This window comes from Strongylocentrotus purpuratus, unplaced genomic scaffold, assembly GCF_000002235.5.
Source record: "Strongylocentrotus purpuratus isolate Spur 01 unplaced genomic scaffold, Spur_5.0 spur5_scaffold_14, whole genome shotgun sequence".
Classification (NCBI taxonomy): Eukaryota; Metazoa; Echinodermata; class Echinoidea; order Camarodonta; family Strongylocentrotidae; genus Strongylocentrotus; species Strongylocentrotus purpuratus.
Window position 1 is genome coordinate 31361895 of NW_022145599.1, and position 16918 is coordinate 31378812.

General features: G+C 39.4%; 2 protein-coding genes across 3 annotated transcripts; one reads left to right on the plus strand and one right to left on the minus strand.

The window, feature by feature from the left end:
* Window positions 1–44: 44 nt before the first annotated feature.
* On the plus strand, window positions 45–11485 carry LOC100888575 (trichohyalin). Its single transcript, XM_030985222.1, has 13 exons — window positions 45–54; window positions 545–752; window positions 1176–1905; window positions 2240–2352; window positions 2768–2976; window positions 3524–3780; window positions 5435–5630; window positions 7188–7357; window positions 7953–8027; window positions 8448–8600; window positions 8986–9119; window positions 9866–9950; window positions 11107–11485. Exons 1-13 carry the CDS (start codon window positions 45–47, stop codon window positions 11269–11271), a joined length of 2505 nt encoding a protein of 834 aa, XP_030841082.1. The 3' UTR covers window positions 11272–11485.
* LOC105440546 lies at window positions 11469–14602 on the minus strand. 2 transcript variants are annotated; one of them, XM_030984729.1, is made up of 3 exons: window positions 14553–14602; window positions 13842–13951; window positions 11469–13058 (listed from the first exon to the last, which is right to left on the minus strand). In XM_030984729.1, exon 3 carries the CDS (start codon window positions 13044–13046, stop codon window positions 12051–12053), a length of 996 nt encoding a protein of 331 aa, XP_030840589.1. In that variant the 5' UTR covers window positions 13047–13058; window positions 13842–13951; window positions 14553–14602; the 3' UTR covers window positions 11469–12050. The 2 variants fall into 2 exon arrangements, with proteins under 2 accessions (XP_030840589.1, XP_030840588.1); XM_030984728.1 differs by lacking the exon at window positions 14553–14602 and having other exon boundaries at window positions 13842–14019.
* Between the last annotated feature and the right edge of the window lie 2316 nt (window positions 14603–16918).

A 16918-nucleotide genomic window follows, 5' to 3' on the forward strand; every position in this document is an offset into this window, starting at 1 on the left:
TACCTGGTAGGATGTGGTTGGATTGGCATATGTGTGCTTTTAAAATGACGCCCGGTAGGAATACTCCTCAGGGAGCAGAGCGCGTGCCCTATCATGTGTGGATTAGCAATTGAATCCAATGACCGGGTTAAAATAATAGCAATGTAAAGCGTTAAGAAACATAGCACAAGACAAATGGGACTATAATTATTCACTTTATGACAAAACATGTGTCAGACATAAAACTTTTTTCATCATTTGTATCAACGCAATATGGCAGTGGTTATGAAGGGATTTCTACAAGTAATATGTTGCTTTAAAAAAATTATATGCACAATTTTATAACTACAATGAATATTTAAGTTAGAGCCATTTGCTTGAAGTTTAAGAAAAGGAATCAGATTTATTAAAAGGAAACTGCATTCAGATTTATTTCCTTGATTAGGAAACTGCATTCAGATTTATTTCCTTGATTGATGCATTTTCTAAATAATTTCAGTGATTGCCTCCTCTTTAAAAAGTACAAAAGAAGTAAAGAGTATTTCATCCTTAAACTTTGTCACAGCCACACCAGCCACCACCTCTGCCATTCCTACAACACCCACAGCCACCAAAGGATACAGCACAGCAACTGCAACGGAGCAACCTCAACGCAGGTCTTTGCGCCTTACACCACAGTCCACAGCAACATCAGCTGCGCAACAACAGGGCTCGAGACGTAGGACTCCGCCGCAAGGGACAAACCTCGAGTCTGGAACTGGACATAAGTCTGGGTAAGAATCTTTTATGATTAAGCCTAAAATGTGTGATATGTGTTCACATGCCCCTTGGCCATTTTGATGATTGTATCAAACTGTCCCACAATAATTAATGAAATATTTCTGCTTATAAGGTTTTTGAAAAATGTGTAATATCATACATTAACTACAGAAACCTTCCCTTGCATGAAACTTTCCTGATACAGTCAAACCTGTCTATAGCGACCGCCCAAGGGAAACACAAAACATGGCCTTTGTAGACAGGTGGTCTTTGTAGACAGGTTACTTTAGTACATGTATTATATTAAAGCAGGATCTTGACAGTCATTGTAATCTGTAAAAGATATATGAGCATTTGCTTTGCAATTTGTAGGCAAGTAAATACTCATGTCAAATTCAATATAAATTGCATTGTCTTCTTTATCTTGTTTCTATCAGATCATCTTCTAAGCAGCCAAGAGCTTCCCAGCGCAGATCACCAAGATTCACCCCACCAGCTAGGCAAGGCCAACGGGTACCACTAATGTCAGCTGGGCAACCCCTCACACCTCAAGTCAAGAAGGCAACGTACCCTGCCAAATTGCCACAACCTGACTTGGAGAGCAGAGGGAGACATCATGCACACTCCCCACCAGTTCGGGGGTCTCCTACAAAATCCGTTCGAACAAGATATCCAGTTGAGTTGGTGCTGAGGTATGAAGCAGATAGGAAAGAGGTGCGGGGTTCTTCGACTTCTGGACGACCTTCTGGTGCAGCAGTTGCTGCGACGTACCCTTCAAGACTAGCACAGGATCGGAAGTCTCCTGCAGCCGGCAGGTACACAGATGCACCTACTGGACAAGAAGTGGCGCCCTCAACGGAACGGGAGAGATACCCTGCAAGGCTTCCACACCACCACAGTTCCTCTGCGACCAGCCGATACAGCCATTCACCAACCCGCCAAGAAGTGGCCTCTGCAACAGAACAGGAGAGGTACGCTGCCATGTTGCCACCGTACACCAGGACAACGAGACCATCTGAAACCAGAGATGGTGGCAATATTACGCAGTCTCCAGAGATTGCTTCAAGATTAAGAAGGAGCTCAAGAAGGAGTTTAGACCCAGAGAAAAGAGACAGAAGTAGAGAGGAGTCTTCCTTAGGAGCTGACGTGGAGGACTCTTATGACAGGGTAGGAATAAGTTTTCTTGTTTAGAAATCAGGCTATTTGGTACTGACACATCTAAAACAAAGTAAAATGTTATGCTAAATTGTAGTTTGGTTTAGTTTTTTACAAAGGTTGAGTGTCATTGCACAACATTCTTCCAAACAAATCTACACTACAACAGATATTACATATTTAAATCTCTATTTCACTCACTTGAAAGAGATTAAAATTTATAACAAATCTTCTCTTTAGATTTCTTTTAAGAAATAATCACTTTGTTAAAGCTGTTTTGAATTTTGTGTGCTGTTGAGGGATGGCCTTAATGGTTTCTACCTTTTTTCCCCCTTCCAATTAAAAGAGTTTCATGAGGAGAAAGGTTGCCAGGAGACGGCGAGTCGCCTTTGAGGATGAGCGAAGCCAGAGGTTTCCTGCAGAAGATACTGATGATGAACATTCATCTCAAAGGTTTAGGTAAGTCCAAACTAAGAATTGTTGTGGTCAGGTGGTTTGAAACCTTGACTGGAGAATGAAGGTCATGGGTTCAAGCCTACCCACCCAGTTAGGATGCTGAAAATCATTGTGATTAAATTTATTGTATTGACCATATGGCAAGAATACTTCCAGGGATTTCCAGAGGGTGCGTGTATGAATAGCATGACCATGTTGGTAAAAGTATTTGTAAAAGGCTCGCTTCTTCATTGTACTGGCTATTATCCAATACAAAGATATGTTTGTCAAACTCATATTCTTTGCTCTTGCCCACCCCCTATCTCTCTATTTCTCTCTTTCTCATTCTCTCTTTGCACTCTCCCCTTCCTCTCCCACCCCATATTTCTCTCTTCCTCCCTCTCTTCCTCCCCATTTCTGTCTCTCTTTCGCATTTCAGGTTCAGCAGAGTGAGTGATGAGGAAAATGACATTGCAGACCTACCCTACAGCCATCACAGTCGTCTAACTAGGAATAACAGACCAGTGAGAGTGGATCAGTCAAGGACTGACTCAGAAGAAGAAGAAGAGGAAGAGGGTCATTCTTACGATCTCAGGGCTAGGCAGAAGACTGGACTTGTGAAGAAAGTGAAGGGACAGGATGATAAAGGTAAAAGCTAGTTTACATAAAGCGTGTCGTGTAGAAGGGACTGTCATTCCTCCACTTGTTATGTTAGAAAGTGACTAGTGTCATCAGTTTTGCAAGCCTGAGATCTTTAAGTTCAGATTGAGGTCTAGATTCAGACTACTGTATGCATGATACTTTTCTCTTTTTCTTTCTTTCTTTACTTGCTTTTATTAGTATGCTGGATAATATCTGAAGTAAAACTTGATATCAACTTTTATGCAAGGGGATCAGTAAAGGAGCATTCTATAAATACAATGAGTCTTGCATTACAGTTGAACTAGGTTGATGATATAATGATTTTTGTGCAAATGAGTATTCGTTTGTGCCACGTCTACTATTGCTGTGTATATCTTTCTATATATACTATGGAACTTTATTTCAACTGTTCTGTATAAACGTTATGCTTTTTGATGCAAATATGTCCATGTTTATTCAGGGCCCCTTGGAAGACCACTACTTATAAGGGGCTACCCTGACAAAAGATTAGAAATAAATAATAAATAAATTTGATATGGTGTATCATCTGCAGGACCCATGCAACGTAGTGTGCTGCTTCCGAGGTCCCTTCCCCAGAGACGGGAACCACTCAAGGTGCGCTTTGAGGACGCCATGAACCGAGACGCCAAGGGTCTCCTGGGTAAGGTGCGGCGCAAGCTAGCAGAGGAGGCCAGCCAGCAGTCCAAGATGAAGAGCGTGCTTCAGCACACGTACGCGGGCAGCCTGCATGAGGTCAAGAGAGGGGTCAAACAGCAGGTCACTCGCCGCAAGAGGGTCACCAAACAGCTGGTGAGTGAGACTAGTAAAGCTACAGGTTCCCAGTGTACATCTGAATAACTAATTTACTCACCAAATGTTGTTGTTGAAATGAACACCAAAAACAGATATAGAAACTACATATTGCTTTGTCAGATTTAGTCATGGTGTGGACTTCAATTGAACGAAAAAATACTAATATGATGGTAAATTCATCTATTCAATTACCTTGAAAAGTATTCATGTACTGGTATATATTTTTATTAATGTAAAAGTACGACATAAAAGCATGTTTCATCCTGCTATTCTGTCCTATACTAACACATTGTTCACATCAATGTTTATGACATACAACAGAAACGAAACCAAATTTGGTGGGAAGTTCATATGAGGAGAATACTGTAAAAGTAGAAATATTTGTTGTACATTAATTTTCACGGATTTTGCGCTTAGATCAGCAAGCCCGAATTTTAGAATTCGCAAAAATATAAGCATGACTTCTTATGCATGTTTTGAACGGGCTGAATTGCGTGCAACGCGAATTTAAGAATCAGTGAATATGTTTTGGAGTAGCTCGGCGTGAAAAATTAATCACGTCAAAATGACAGCGTTTACACCTGTTCCTGGGAGGAGAAAACAAGCTTAACCCTATTTAGCCCGGGGGGGGGGGGGGCTTTAGAAGCCCCCCCCCTCGTCATTTTTCGCGATAAATTTTTAACACAAGAAAATCTTGCACTGAAATTTTGTCACTTTTTTCTTTCGAGTCTTCGCATCTTTTGAAAGAAATTTTTCGAAAATCGGACCTACCATTACAAAGTCACGTGCCCTTTTGTCTTTGCATGTCAGCCCGAAAATCGCTCATTTTTGTGATTTGTGTACAAAACATATGGAAATCTCATTTTTCAAATAAAGAGATAAAACATTGGTTATTTGGTCTTGTTTATAGTTTAGGTGTTTATTTTGGGGTCAAAATAGTTGAATTATAGTTGATAATGAAATAAAACAACAAAAACAATAAAATACATCAGTTAAAAAACAAAGAAATACATAAGAAATTATCAAAACAATAGATAACATAAGGAATAACCCTGGTTTTTTCAATTTTTTGTGTTATATTATTATTCCAAATGGTCTAAATAATATATTTAGTGAGAAAGAATGCTTAAATATGAATAATGTCTGATTTATGGGCAAAAATGTGAATTTCATGACGTTTTTTGCATAAATTACCATAAATATGCAAATGAGTGTATTTTTCAAAAAATTAAAATTACCATAGTATTCTATACACTTCAGTTGACGTGTATGCAAATTTTCGCGGCGATTGGGCGTTTCACGGCCGAGATCATAGGGGGGGGGGGCCTTAGAAGCCCCCCCCCCCCCCCCCGGGCTATGCGGTTTCAAAATAGCCCGGGCTAAATAGGGTTAAAGGGGTTGTAGCATGACAAATACTGGTTAAAGCTATCTAGTACTTCTTTTGGACAACTGCACATAAATGAATGGACTTGATTAACGGTCAGCTTCGCTAAACAGATCGAAGTTCTCCTCATGCTTCGGTTTCGCGTATGTTGCATGCATGTGAACACTGCGGTCACGTCGTCTGTAGTATTATATACCCGATTGGCCCACAGTCATGCTACACCCCCTTTAACCATTTTGACCCTCGGTTCTCTTCCTGCTCTCCTAGGATGAAGACTACAAAGCCATCCACGGCAAGCCAAAGACCACACAATACAAACCAGCCAAGAAGTACTCTGCACCAGTCTCAGCCGCAGAGGGCAGCAGACGATCCTCAAGGTCCTCAAAGCGCACTCTACCTTCCAAGCGCAAGCGAGCAGCATCTGTCAGCCCGACTCGCTCCATGCTTGGGGTAGATCGTCCATGTAAGTTCACAAATATCTGTCCTATCCGTCCCTCAGATAAGGCATTAAATGAAGGCCCCCGTGTAGAGTAGAGTCACCACCTTTGCACATGAAGAACCCACTGCTCTATTTGTAGCGGTCCACCTGCACTACCCCAATCAATTATACCGGGAGGAGAGACCTGAGGGTTATAGTGATTCAGTTCGCTTTTCACCTCCCAAGCACAGGTGACGCCAAATTAATAATAATAATTATAATAAAATGACACAAAAATTGCATGTTTTTTCCCATGTAAATGAATATAAAATAATACCAATTGGGGATGAAAAAAGTAGCTGTCTGCAAATATGGTTCTATATCCACACTCACTTATCTAATATGTGTTTTGAGATACTGAATATCATTTCACCAATGCTGCTATATACCACATCTTCTGTGAACAAGCGCTCATTCATTATTAGATTTGTTGGACCATGCTATTCAGAGATTCATTAAGATATTACAAATGTTCCTCTCATTTTTGCACATCACTACACTAGGAACACTTCCTTTTTTTTCTATCAGTCAGTAAAATATACCTCTTTGAATGCGGAATCCCAAGATGTTTTTGTGTTTTTCATAGCTCAAGAATGAAGGTGGACTGGCTGAGTTAGGGCCTTCGTTGAGTACTGTTTGATGTAAGATTTAATATGTCTCATTCTCAATTGGTACAAATCAATTTCATACATATTTAAAAAAAATACAAAACTTGGTATGGGTATGAATAATTTAGTTGTTGAGTGAGTGTCCATGTATCTGTATCTGATTTACAGTGAGGATTGGTGACAATGAACTGCTACCGACCCTGATGCAGGAGTTCCCATTCCTTCATGTACATCTTTCTCTCTCTCTATCTCTCTCTCTCTCTCTCTCTGTTGTGTTTATATGATATTCCGTACGGTTCTAGGACACCTACCCCCTGGACATCCACCCCCGGATAACCACCCCCCATTCAACTACCCCCTAGGACAACTACCCCCTAGAGCAACCACCCTCTAAGACGACTACCCCCGGACAACTACCCCCCATTCAACTACCCCATAGGACAACTACACCCTCGGACAACTACCCCCTAGGACAACTACCCCCCTAGGAAATCTACCCACCGGACAACTACCCCCCGGACAACTACCCCCTACGACAACCATCCTCTGGGACAAATAAACCATGGACAGAGGGTGGTTGCCCTAGGGGGTAGTTGTCCTAGGGGGTAGTTGACTGGGGGTGGTTATCCGGGGGGTGGATGTCCAGGGGGTAGGTGTCCGGATACGATTCCGTACACTATGAATTCATAAATATTAATGTATAATCTCCCTTTCTGATTTTCAGTGAGGATTGGTGACGATGACCTTCTACCGACCTTGATGCATGAGTTCCTGTTCCTTCACGTCTCACCTCACACACACACTCTCTCTATCTCTCTCTCTCTCCACAGTGAGGATTGGTGACGATGACCTTCTACCGACCTTGATGCATGAGTTCCCGTTCCTTCACGTCTCTCCTCACACACACACTCTCTCTATCTCTCTCTCTCCACAGTGAGGATTGGTGACGATGACCTACTACCGACCTTGATGCATGAGTTCCCGTTCCTCCACGTCTCGCCTCACACTGCACAGAGGATGTGGGCTCAGCAGATGAAACACATGGAGCATCTCACCAAGGCAGCCATCTCACAGAAATACAAGAAACCAAAGACACAATCCAAGGTACATGTATGAACAGCTCCAAATGTAGACTCGTGATACCTATGCTTATTGAAAAGCACCCTCAAAGGGAGTGGGTCATTGGTTTCCATGTGCAGAAGGTCATAAATTTCTGACTCTCTCTCTCTTTCTCTGGGCCGACCTTGCTTCATTATTCATGATGTTGCATGTATTTTTGATGAGCCGGTACTATGATTTTATTATCAGGGCCATGAACAATGATTTTACTTTTTTATATTCTTATTACCGGTAAGTGTGCTGGATGTGAAAAGATTAAACTTGAAGGAGCAACTTGCATGCAAAAAGTTATGTTTAAAAAAGCTACGGTACATGTATTGGTGCATGATATTGGAGAGGATGTTATGAGCTTGGGATAGAAACTAATACTTCAGTCCTTGTAGAGAGGAACATCAAAACTTAAATTAATTTCATTGTAAATGTGTGCAGATTTGTAGTCATTGTTGTCCGAAAATGATCCATATTTTTGGTTTCTTAGTATTGTAAATATGTTTTAAACCATAACCTGTGTAATCTTTGCAGCCACTTTTCTTATTTACATCTATTATCATTATGTACTCATATTTTGTTTAATTACTAGATTGAAGAGGCAGAGAGGAAACAGGAAATCCTTGTCAATATCATGAAGAAAGAACTTTCCCATAACCAAAGACTGGTAAGATATCCTACCTAAAACTGGTTAATACAATCATATAATGTGTGTTCTACTTTTCAATGGATGTTATTGTGTGTTTATGAGATTTTATTTCAGATACAATGTGATTGCCATAAATACAGTTTTGCAATTTATGCATTAAGGGGAGGAGTAGAATGTGTGTAATTTTATTTTGGCCATTAAATGACATATACTTTTCAGAAAAGCTTTTCCGTAATTTTTTTTTTTTTTTCTTTTTTTAACTCATTTTGCTTTAATGTGAATTTATGAACTTCATATCATATTTGTCTTCCTACTACATGTATACCGTATGCACAAAGTAATCTAGGGTCATTTTCTTTGAGATATTCACTCCTTGGTACATGTAGTTTTATTATCCTACGTATGAATACGTTTGAGATTTCTTTTCACGTTACGCAGCGAGATATCAAAGAGAGGCGCAACCAAGAGAGGGCGCTGCAGACCAAAGCCAAGGAACAGAGGCAGGTCAATGCAAGGGCTAAACGATACTACGACGAATATCGTGTGAGGGCGAGATCCAGAGGGTTGAAAAGAAAGACCAAAGAGGAACAGGTTAGATTCAATGTTCAAACATGATTGATTAATTTTTTTATTTTTTGTTGTTGTTGCAATTTTTGTTATTATTTCTCAACTCATATATTACATAGTAGCACAGGCATAAAAAATGTAAATGTTTGACACAGTTTTGTCTTAGTGACCATGATTGTAAAAGGATCATCTACCCATTAAGGCCATCAAGTATGGATAGCAGTGCTTCTTTCCCTTGAGAAGAAGTTCTCATTGAATGTTATTAATAGCAAAACTCAATGTTTCTATGGAATTGATAAAAGGATGATACTTATTTGATACATGTAAATACTATTGAAAAATAGAAAAATAATTGTGATAGATCTAATCTAAAGTCTGCACTTCATTGAATTCTTTTGTGATTGTACAGATATTCAAGCACCTCTTTGAGGAAGGGATGGCCATACAGAAGATGAGAATTAGAGAGCTTCGGGAGTACGCCAAGGAGAAACGAGAGGATTATACGAAACAGCAGCAGAACGAGGTGGAGTCTCTAGAGAACTAGTATCCTTTACAAAATATTTGAATAATATTTCCTATTCCATTTTCTTTTGTCTTATGGATGTGTCTCGGATATAATGATAATAATAATATGTCTTGTTTACCCAGGGTCCCCTCATCAGTATTAATACTGTTCTGCCTGACGGCCAGTGTAATCATATTATGACCCCGTCTTTAGCTGAGCTAACATGAAAAGGCCCTCAAGTATTCAAGGAATTTTTTCCTACTGGGTACCCATTTACCCATTTACCTCACCTGGGTGGAGTGTAGCAAATGTAGATTAATGTCTTGCCAAAAGACATTTTATGAAATATGAAGGGAAATGCTAAGAAGTAAGGACTAATGAGTACCAGTGATCACTTATGCATAAGAGGCGTCGTAGTGGAGTGATTTAAATTATTGACTGGAGATGTGGTGGACATGAACCATGGCATGGCATAAGTGTTCTTTAGTACAATAATTAATCTACATTTCCCCTCTCCAAGCTTGTATAGAACACATGTTGTGTGGTTGGAAGATATTCCTTGAAAACCATTAACCTCGGAATTGGCACCCTATCTGAAACTTGGGTGATATTGAAGAGCCTTTAACTTCCTGCATGGTGTATATGAATGCTACATAAGAATCCATTGTTGTTGTTTTTTGGCTGGTATGGTGGTGGTGAAGGTGAGTTTTTTTTTTTTTCATGGTGGTCAGAAAAATAAACAGCATTATTCATTAAAACTTTCCTGAACGAAATCATCTACTAGCTACCGAGATCAGTTCAACGTGCTTGCCGAGACGATAGCCACGGAACGTCATGACCTCAACGTCAGAGACAAGGCACAGGCAAATGTGAGTATGCTCAACACTTGATGATTCTAGGACAATTTTGTGTACAGTTGACTACTAAATTATTTATACCCTTACCAAGTTTTGTACTTTTACAAGTTAAAGTGAAAAGCTGATATAACCTGATTTATGTTCCTTGAGAATGTGACGTTTTAAAGCTTAAATCTAAAAGTATTCAACAAAGGCCCAAATTCAACCCGTTCACCTTTCATTCTTGAGTTATCATAAACACAAAAAACTTCAAATTGACAAGGGGTATGAATAAATCAGTTGTTAACTGTACTTCTTAGAGAAGTACTGACGTAGGATAATCACCATACAAGACAACCCCTCTCACCTAGTTACGAGTGGGTTGTCCTAGAGGTACCGGTACTATGATAACTTCACATTACATCCACAGTACCAGATATACCCTATATGTATTCAATAAACTGCTGTGCAGCCAAAAAACATTTAATCTAGTTAACAGTCACGATGCAAAATATTACAATTGATACAATGCTCTTTGTACAGTTAAACCTGTCTACAGTGACTGCCCAAGGGAAACACAAAAAGTGGTCTTTGTAGACAGGTTCCTTTAGTCCATGTTTCAATGAGAAACCATATTCAAGGGAAACAAAAATGTGGTCTTTGTAGACAGGTGGTCACTAAAGCAGGTTTGACTGTATCATGAAGTGAAAGGTATCAGCTACACCTTGAAAGATGTAAAGATTATAAATGATGATATGTCTATGGGTCCCTCACATATCTGACCCTACTCTAGGCTCCTTCAGGAAACCTATGTTAAAGTGGTCACCCAAAGAATCAAAAGTGTTTTGAATTGATGCAAAATTCATATCATTGCGAAGAGGAAACCTTACTGATTAAATATAATAACTTCCCTCTTCAAAATATGTTTCAGGTCCACAGTAATCATCTGTCAAAAATGTTGATTTTGAGATCCAGATTTTCTGCCTTCAGCGGTCCTCTGTAGAGCGTCAAGATTTGTGACGTCACATTCGAGCCACAAAATTGCATTTTATGTCTTTCCATGATATCTATATGATGTTTCAGCTTCTCACTTGCTCTTATTGTGTTATTAGCTTGTTAATCTACTTGTAAATCCCTAATGAAATAGCAAACATTAATCCATCACCGTCCTCATCTCCTGTTCTTGCAGGCCATGCAACGCATCAAGGCGGACGTGAGGAGGAAGATGGAGAAAGAGATCAGAGAATACCAGGAGCAGCTCTACCGAGACGAGGATGCAGAGTACTTCCGGCAGCTGGAGGCCGATAGGATGAAACATGAGCTGCAGATGGCTAAATACAAGGCTCAGCTGTGATGGTCACTTGCATACTAGTAACCTTGCAATCTACATTTAAATGATCAGAACACTTCTTCATGGTGTATAGTCACCCACTTTTTTCCATGAAACGTTTTAGTGAAAAACCCGTCTTACAAAGAGTTACGATAGATCCCAATCAATCACAAGTCCTCCAATCAATCGCAAGTTTGCAGTGTCCTATCTCTCATGTACATAGTTACGATTGATATCAATCTCAAATAAGTTACGATTGATATCAACTCTTTGTAAGACGGGGCCCAGATCTGTATATAGTACAAGGTGCAAATGTAATTGTGCACACTAGTACTTGCCCGACTTGATTTGAAGTAATTGAAACGTACAGTCAGAACTGTCTATTGAGGTAACCCAAGGGAAACAGTGAAAGTTGCCCCTGTAGGCAGATGGCCTCAATCTATAGACAGGTAAACACATATTTCTTTCTCGATGGAGGCAAAGTACATGGCCACTATACGCAGGTAGCCTTTATAGAGAGGTTTGACTGTATCTTGATTCTTAATAAACCTTTTGGTGAAAATCTGTTCTCTGGCACATCAATGACTTGTGGTTGTCCTCATTGGACAAAAAATGTGTGCCTACATTATAATCCAAGATGGCGGCTTGCATGTTTTGCCTCTTCTCTTAGACCAATATTATTCATTTCAAAGTCATAAAAAGCAGTAAATATCACAAACATGGTCTGCAACAACTCCAACTAGGGGAAGGGTCAATTCGGCCAATCTTGACTTAGAAAGGGTTTAAGTGGCACTTTAGTTTGTTCAGGAATTGAAATAATGAAGGTCTGTTTGTGCATTCTTTCCACTCTTATTTCGTTTCCTGCTATTTCTTCTCTTCAGTAACTTGCTGCTGTGTTGCTGTATCTCCATCAACTCTATGTTTTCTCTTCTAATTTTCATCTTCAACTCTGACCCCTGATGCTCCAATGTGGCAGCCTCACAGAAGAGACTCGAGTTCACGGCTTTCTCTTTGGCCTTTTCTAAGTATTCGGCTTGTTTTTGCAGGCTGGAGATTGATTCATTCAGTTCTGTTGAGCGTTCATGACGTGCAGCTTCACAGGTGTACTTCTCAACTTCCTTCTCTTTTTGGTGTCTGCCAAATTTTTGGCTCCGAGTTTTTTTTCCGTGGGCATACTCATACCCCGAGTCATGCAGTGCCTTCCTTGCAGCTTGAAGTAGATTCCCTCTGTTTTGCAGGAGAGAAGGTTCCTCCTTAGCTAGGGCAAATGACGTGGCATTTATTTTCTTACCATAGCGATTCACGGGTTTGCCATCCTTGCCGAAAATTTTCGACCTTTCTTCTATTTCCTTTTCCAATGCCTCGTTCGATTTAACCACAGGTGGCTCTTTGTTGATCTTCAAGCCATCTTTACCAAACATCAATGTTGTTTGAGATGTCCCATATGGTCTGGAGGAAGTAGAAGGCCTTGAAGGCGATGCCGACGTGGAGGGCCTCGAGGGGGATGAAGATGACGTTGATGGCCTTAAAGGGGGTGTGACTGTTGGAGGCGCAGATGATGTGAAATAAAGCTTTATCTTCTCTCTGTCCTCTAAAGGATGGTTTGGTTTATCCACAAACTCCTCAAAAAAATTGTCGTAGACCAGGATTCTCTTTACGGACGAGTTGGAAAGATACGTGCACGTCTGTCTCAACTCTGCTTCAACCTGATCGATGGTTGAAGCCATAACAGGTTTCTTGATCACCTCTTCATTGTCCAGAATGGCCATGGCAAGGACACGTGCCTGTGCTTCACTCATGTTGGTAGTATTCTGTAGTGAGAGAAAGATAGAAAGAAAACAAGAGAAACCAATGAGAAAGATATGGCGGAATTTTAAACAGCCTCACAAAGAAAACAGCCACACCAAGTGGTGACATGCCCATCAGCACTGGTCAGCACTCAATTTGCTTTTTTTTAAATTATTATAATAAACCCTGGATGCCTCAAAATTGGAATCATAAAACATTTGATACCCAGAATCACATATCGCAGCATTTCAAGTATGGATTGATAACTGTTAACATATCTTTACCACTATAGACATGATAGAGTTATTTGAATATCAATGTGTATGTTACACCTCTTTGCTATAGGGTATTGGGCATGCATGCTATTGCTGTAAGAATGTACATATGGTCTCCACAAAGTGGTGACATGCCCATCAGCACTGGTCAGTACTCAATTTGTTTTCTTTTAATTCAATTCATGAAAAAAAAAAAATACAATATCATATTAATACAAATAAATATAATTCCATTCATTCATTCTTTTTTAAATATAAAATCTAAAGCATAATGGCCTTTATTTTTTTTTTGGGGGGGGGGGGGGGGGGAGTAACAATTTTAACAATTTTCCTCCCTACATTCAACTTCAATTTGATTTTGTTGCTATTACATGTATATCTTTCTTCTTATTATTTATTTGGCCATCAAAAGTACATGTATACATAATATAATCATCATCATCGCAATCGTCATCATCATCATCATCACAATCAACATCACCATCGTTTCCGTAATAATCATCATTTAATATCATCTAAGTTAGGACTCACCACTTGCCCTGACAACAAGAATGTTGAAATATCTGTTCTGAGGGGGTTTCACCTACACGATTCTAGCATCATCCCAGCCTATGAACAAGAGACTCGACATTCCATGGACTCTAGATGAAAAAAAAAAAAAAAAGTTATCACCACTATTAATAATTTCTAACAAAATTTGTAATTTTTAATGATTTTGTTACCGCGGCGAGTCACATGATCTCGCAAAAAAAAATGGGTGAATAGTAATTTAAAAGCTCTCATCTACTGTATACCACATTGTGAATTTCTGATCATTACTTTCTCGGCAAACTTCTTTCAAAGTGAACGCGTAACACCCACATTTTTAATACAGCCCCACAAATTGATTTTTGTGTTAGATTCTACAGGGAACTTGTTTCGCATACAAATTTAGAGGGTTCTTGAGCTACCAATAAATCATATTCAATATTTCTGAAAATTTCAAAGAATAAGTGTTTCATCCAACTTCACCATTTGAAGGGGCGGGGGCATGGTATTTGAAACTTTGAAAATTTAGAACCATCCTACTGCACATTCTGAATGATCAATCTATATCACAGTTTTATAATTGAATTAACAATGAGGCATTGAGTACAAATTATTCAAGTTCTTGTAAGCATCACAGGAGGATGAACAGATGGACAGGCACTAAAGTGATCCCCGAGTCCTCATCCATCTTGACAGGCTAGACCCTTAACTCACCATTTTGGGGAGAAGTTGCAAGTCCCTATTCCAGAGATGTCACTGGGTAGTTTCAAGGGGTGAAGGGTTTCACCAGCATGATTCCAGCATCAAGAGACTCGGACACTCCGCTGCCTCTAAATTTGGAATAACAGAAATAAGTAAAACACTTAATGATCACCACCGTTGACACATTCACCCATCAGCATCATAGCAAACTTCTATCATCAACAACATTCCCCACTATCATCATCAATAATACGATCATCACAATCAAAACATAGTAAGGTGACAACAAATTTGATTTTAGAGAGTCAGTCTTTTTTCTTTGTACTTTCACTTATGAAAGCTCAAGTTGCAAAATATTAGGATTTACGATCAAAGTTCGATGTTTTCTTTGGTTGTGATCAATTACACCGTAATTAATTACATTTTCTTGAGTAATTGTAATGTAACTGGTAATTCAAATTTCCACAGCCAAGTAAATTGGTAATTGTAATTGTAATTGAGAAAAAAAAACCTGGCATTACCAATTACTTTCAATTACATTTCAATAACTCTGTTATTTTATCTGCAATCTGACCAATTGACTGTTTAGAATCAAGAAATTATGAAGATGACTCATGAGGTAAAATGATGAGGACTAAATACTCTTAAACGCAATATTTTTATGATTTTGTGCGAATTCAGCATAAATTCATGCCGTTTTAGTTCATTTTTGTCTTTTTCACGATCATGGTGAAAGTAATTGGTAGGCCTAATTGTAATTGTATTTGACAAAAGTATTTGGTAATTGTAATGGAATGCTAAAGTAATTGTGATTTGATTGACTTTTTGAAAGTGTCGTATTGAAAAAGTAATTGATCACAACCCTGGTCGTTGATTACCCACCGTGACTCATATTGGCTTGGTGCATGCAGTAGGAAAATAAAAATTCTTTCCAGCTTGACCAGGTATTTCCATTTTCCAAAATTGCATGGTATCATTCTCTTTCATCACCACCAAGATCACGTTCATCATCATCCTCTTCAAATATTGTCAGCCTCATATTAAAAAAGGATGACATCCAGGAGTTAGTGCAGTTTCCGAACCGAAGTGAAAATTCACAAATTGTGCCTAGATCTACAGAAGCGAAACTATTTTCACTGATTTGGACGATTCCAATCGTATAAAGCAGAATTGTCCTGTATGACAATGCTGCTTTATAGATTTGCATGACTTGGCTATATATGGCCGATGAATCCCGCACGCAAGCAGCCTTGTCCTGTAATAAAGTTGCTGTATAGGCCGCGGAAGTGCTTGTTTTTTTTTCTCGCAAAGCCAGTGTATTCAAGATGGCCGCCTGACGCCCCCCTTTTTTCCCTCGCTCTTTTTACCAATTAAAAATGTCTCATTTTGTTGCCATGGTACTGTGAAAATGATGCCGATTGTGCCGAGGCCGAAGATAATATTTTTTTTCTGTTTACTTTAATTCTGCCTCTGCCAGTATTCTATTTTTTGCGAAAATGTTATTTAAGCGTAAAGCTGTGCTATTAGTATTGATTCTCAACATTTCAAACACCACTGTGTAAAACTCAACCAATTTCACTAAAAATCGATACTTTCGTGACAATCAATAAGATCTAAATAGCAGTACATTTTTTAACTTTCCGATGTTAGAAAGAATAATTTAAAAAATCAAATTGTGAGTCCACTGTCGAACTTGCCGATCAGCCGCATCGGCATGATTGTGTGCATCTCTGTGTTATGAGTGTATTGACTATTCATGTATTTAAATGCTGCCTATTAACGCGTAGTGCAGTGTTACTGTTAGAGGTCAATATGCATTAGCGTTGACTCTCCATATGCTTTGCTGGAGTGTATTATTATTATTACAGCTTAAAAAATGTAATATTTGAAGTTTGAAATCCTTAGACATGGGTCCATTTTTGACAAAAAATCCTTAGACATGGGTACCTATTTCAGCAAAAGGACCCTTGGATGTGGGTATGGGTTCGGAGGTCTCAGCCGCACACCCCCGTCCGACTATAATCTGAGTACCCCCCCCCCCCCCCCCCCCCCCCCCCCGGGCCGGGAATGGAACGTTCACGCATCAAATCGCATGCCTCGCATACTCACGTGCAAGCAGTCACGGATGCGACTGCTGTTAAATTTGATCAAAAAACGAATGGACAATACAGCATAAAATTGTCTCTAGCATCCACATTTCAGATTTTTTTAAAGAATATCTGAATATGTTCCACGAAATGTTTCTTGAAACATCAAATAAAGTACTCACCTGTGAAACACGGAGATTTCTGCGGTTCTACGTAATAAATCTTGGTCTTTCGGAAAACTATAGACGAATCATATCGATGCTACAGCCCTCGGAAGTTTACTGAGTCTAG